The sequence below is a fragment of the Gossypium hirsutum genome, chromosome D06, assembly GCF_007990345.1.
Source record: "Gossypium hirsutum isolate 1008001.06 chromosome D06, Gossypium_hirsutum_v2.1, whole genome shotgun sequence".
Lineage (NCBI taxonomy): Eukaryota > Viridiplantae > Streptophyta > Magnoliopsida > Malvales > Malvaceae > Gossypium > Gossypium hirsutum.
In genome coordinates this window covers 30,665,524-30,670,150 of record NC_053442.1, presented here as the reverse complement: position 1 = coordinate 30,670,150, position 4,627 = coordinate 30,665,524, and the positions used below count along the sequence as shown (strand labels likewise).

The 4,627-nt window shown below is 32.1% G+C and overlaps 1 protein-coding gene across 1 annotated transcript; it reads right to left on the bottom strand.

Moving 5' to 3' along the window:
* Positions 1-1,221: 1,221 nt before the first annotated feature.
* LOC107956170 (uncharacterized) lies at positions 1,222-1,581 on the bottom strand. The gene has a single exon (XM_016891904.1). It carries the CDS (start codon positions 1,579-1,581, stop codon positions 1,222-1,224), a length of 360 nt encoding a protein of 119 aa, XP_016747393.1.
* Between the last annotated feature and the right edge of the window lie 3,046 nt (positions 1,582-4,627).

Below are 4,627 nucleotides of genomic sequence, written 5' to 3'. Positions count from 1 at the left end.
GATTTAGATGGAACACGATTCTGTGTGAAAGTAGTTGTTTCAAGTGCATGTCCCCAAAAGGAATTAGGAAGATCAACATAGCTTATCAAGGATCGAACCATGTCTAATAGTGTTCAACATGACTCATCATTGATCAAACCATGTCTAACAGTGTTTGATTTCTCCTTTTAGAAACTCCATTCCATTGTGGAGTACTAGGAGGTGTAAATTGTGAGAAAATCTCACATTCCTTCAAAAACTCATCAAACTCTAAGCTTAAGTATTCTCCTCATTGGTCTAATCGAAGTGTCTTAATACTTTTGCCTAGTTGGTTTTGCACTTCATTTTTAAATTCCTTGAACTTTTCAGGGGCTTCAGATTTATGACGCATAAGATAAATATACCCATATCTACTGAAGTCATTAGTGAAAGTAATGAAGTATTGAAAACCTTCTCTGGCTTGTGGGTTCATTGGTCCACATACATCACTATGTATTAAGCTCAATAAATCACTTCCTTGCTCACTTTTACTATTAAAATAAGTTTTATTCATTTCACCCAACAAGTAAGACTCACATATATCCAATTGTTCGAAAACAAAAGAATCTAAAATCCCATATTTATAGGGCTTTGATATGGGCTTCTCACTTTTATGGCCCAAACAAAAATGACAAAGATAAGTTTGATTAAAGTCATTTATTTTTGATATTTTAGTATTTATGTTATAAATGAGTCTATCTTGATCTAAAATGTAGAGGCCATTCACAAATTTTGCCAAACCATAGAAAACATTATTGAGATAAAATGAACAACAATTATTCTTAATAATTATCTCAAAACCAATTTTGTCTAAACAAGAAATTGAATGATGTTTCTAGTCAAACTGGGCACAAAATAACAATCCTCAAAAATTAAATCAAGTATACTAGGCAATGATAAAATATGTGTTCCTACAGTTAATGCAACAACTCTTGCTCCATTCCCAACTCCCAGGTCCACATCTCATTTAGCCAGATTCCTACTCCTTTACAGTCCCTGTACATAGGTACAAATATGAGAACCACATCCAGTATCTAATACCCAAGAAGTAGATGTTGATAAATTAATATAAATAACATAAATACTTGAAGTAGACGCTTCGTTTTCTGTTGCCTTCTTGACCTCTTCAAGATAGGCAAGGTAGTTCCTCTTTTAGTGTCCGGTCTTACCACAATGGAAACATTTTCATTCCTTAGCAATTCCTCATTTAGGTTTCAATGCAAATTTTCCTTTGTTGGGCTTGGCCTTGCCATTGTCCTTAGGCTTTGCCTTAGCTTTACCCTTTCCTTTGCCCTTATTCTTATGGACTATCAAAATGGGCTTAGGCCCAGCCTTTTCAATGTTACTTTCAGCAGTTCGGAACATGATGAGCAACTGTGGCAAAGTCTTATTAATCTCATTCATGTTGAAATTAAGGAAAAATTGGCTAAAACTAACCAACAACGATTGTAGGATGACATCGGTGGCCAAATCCACACCTAGAGGGAATCCTAGTTTTTCAAGCCTTTCAATATATCCTATCATCTTGAGAATGTGAATTCCCACAAGAGTTCCCTCCACCATTTTGCATCGAAATAGAGCTTTAGAGGTTTCGTACCTCCCTTGATGTGCTTGCCCGTCATATAATTCCTTGAAGTGCTAGATCATATCATAGGTAACCATATCCTCATGTTGCTTTTGAAGCTCAAGAGTTATGGTGGCAAGCATTAGACATCCTATGTCTAACATTTCATCAAGATGCTTCTTATAAGTATCCTTGTTAGCTCTAGAGGCATTAGATACTAGTTTATAAGGAGTGGGTTCTTCAATGACATATAATTTTCGTACTTGTTTGAGGACAATCCTCAAGTTACGAAACCAGTCAAGGAAATTCAAGCCATTTAACTTGTCTTTCTCAAGCACCGATCACAATGATAAAGAACTTATGTTGTTTTCCATAATTAATCTACAATAACAAAATATGCTCATGAGTACATTTACCAAGTTTATTATAATCATTAAAATGACTATTAAATGATGCTCCCATTATTTTATTCAAAATTAATAACCCTCATATTTTAATTTCAGAAAGACTTTCTCTAAAGTTTTCTAGTGAGTAAGGATCCATATTTCACATCTTCTTACGTCAACTTTGCCTTTACTCTCAAGATTATAGTTATTTAGGTAAGTAACACTTGTTAATTACATCACATGTAACTCCTATATTTTGTTCCAATCATCTCATGATTTATCCAAATCTCTTGCCTCTAAGCCTCTAATCCTATTAGAGTAACCTAGTTAAGTTATTAACCAATATCATAACCGGCGAATATCACTTGCTTATTCTTCGCGTTTGACCAAGATAAATACATGTACTTGGCTTTAGTAGAACTCACATTATATTGACTGAGGCTTTAACAAGGGTAAATATTGGAAGGCAATCTAACTTAATATTTTATTGAGGGTTTTTAAATTAAATTAATCTCACCATTAATGGTCAACATTTGTCTATTTAATCCTTTAATTGATCTTATCTATATCCTATAACATGCATGCTAACATATCATCAATTGTATCATGTACAAGAAAAATATAAAGCAGTAAATAAATACAATGTTTATAGCCCATAAAACTAAGTTGGCTCCTCCCAAGCCAATAGGAAAACTGTAGGGAATCTTAAGGGTTTATGCCACTTCTCAAACTTCTTTTTCACTTTAGGTAGCCCAACCTTCTTTTCCTCAAGTTCATATAAACTCATACAAACTAAAATTATAGAAACTCATTTACATACGAGGGAGTAAGATGAGAAGAGAAGTACAAGAGAAATATAGAAAGGCACGACATGAAAACCATATTTATAAAATTACAATCTTTGCAAATAATAAATTAAATGGGTTATCGGGCTATAACTATGCATTTCCAAACATCATGTATATCAAACATAGTATACAACATGTATCTCATACAATCCCATTAACTGAAAAATTTAATCCCGAATTCGTATCGTACAAGTGGCTCTCATACCACTATTGGGACTGCCGGTACGTCCCATGGCGCAGTAAAAAAATTATTCCGGTGATCCACAACCAAGGATCCATGTACGAGGAATGAATTAGGTTGAAGTAGGGTTGAAAATATACCTTTTTTACTGAAAACATTAAAAGGATGTTGATTCGATGTCGATTCCAAGCCATAACGAAAATATCCCGACCTCTATGTAGTCTACCCTGTCAAAAGCGAATAACCACTTTCTCTTTAACTTTTCAGAGAGAATTAAAAACGGTTGCTAGACATTTTAAATTATTAAGTTAGTAACATTACCACATTAAGAGATTATCATCCATTTATCCTCTTTTATATCACATATTAAAAAGGAAAACCAATATTATTCCCTTATTAAAAAAGAAGACAAATGGAAAGTTAGAAAAAAGAATTATATTCTTTCCAAAAGAATATAGGATTATTCCCTTATTAATAGAGAAGAGAAATGAAAAGTTAGAAAAAAGAATTATATTCTTTCCAAAAGAATATTAATTTCCATGTCTCTTATATTTCGACTGAAAGTAATTAATATAACTATTTATATTAATAAATTTAGTAAAATATATACAATTAATATTTTGTATGAATCAAATTCATAAATTAATTACATCTATGTTCTCTATTTGTGTACAACAAGTTTATACATATAATGTGTTTAATGTTTAACTATCAAATTAAATTAATTCAACAATTAATTTAATTCATGTGATAACTAAATACAATACCAAATGTACTTGGATTTTGTTCGTTTCAACTATAGGGTGTGACCCTGTAGAATCTTATAACGTTGGTAGTAATACAAGAATGTTTCTAACATTACAAGCAATGGGTGGCATCTAGCAATGCATCATTGCCACCCAATTTAGAAGAAGTCATAATTCGACATAACTTTTCTATGATAATATTTTCATCTATTATATCTTTTTATCCTTAATATCTAAATTGGACGCAAGTTATGGAAAAGTCACACTTGTATAGTCCAATCTCATATTTCTTGATTTCCTGAGTAGACTACAATAAACAAATAAGTGTGATATCTCATATCAACTTATTTGAGTATAACCATACATTTCTAGTCTCACTCCATCAAGAGACCTAAGATATTGCTCCCATTATGTAGGAGGGATAAATCCTATCTTGAACAACTATATCCCATAACATGAACTATGGTAAATCCAACATCAGTCTTTATAGTAGAACCTGTTACGGTAGATGTTTTGACTGTATCAAAATATACGACTCACGATGTTGGGACAATGATGATCTCAAGTCTGAGGATCATATGTATAGTTATGTAATAATCCAAGAAACATACTCATAGAGGGTCAGTCCAATATGTTGTTCTCTAACACATACTCATGTATTGATTTTGACATCCCTATGTCAATGACAATTCTTTGTCATCAATCAACCACACATTAGTCTCAATGCATTATTGTTGTCCAAGCCCACAATAATACTTGAGTAAGGACCTTTTTAAGAATAATAATATTTTATTAGGACTTTGTTACAATTTAGTTTATTTATATGCACAGAAAAAGAAAATGAAATAATAATGGCAATGCATTATATTAATAAACAAGGAAAA

Coding starts and splice junctions, on each gene's coding strand:
- LOC107956170 (XM_016891904.1), bottom strand. CDS start 1,581: ATGGTGGAGGGAACTCTTGTGGGAATTCACATTCTCAAGATGATAGGA.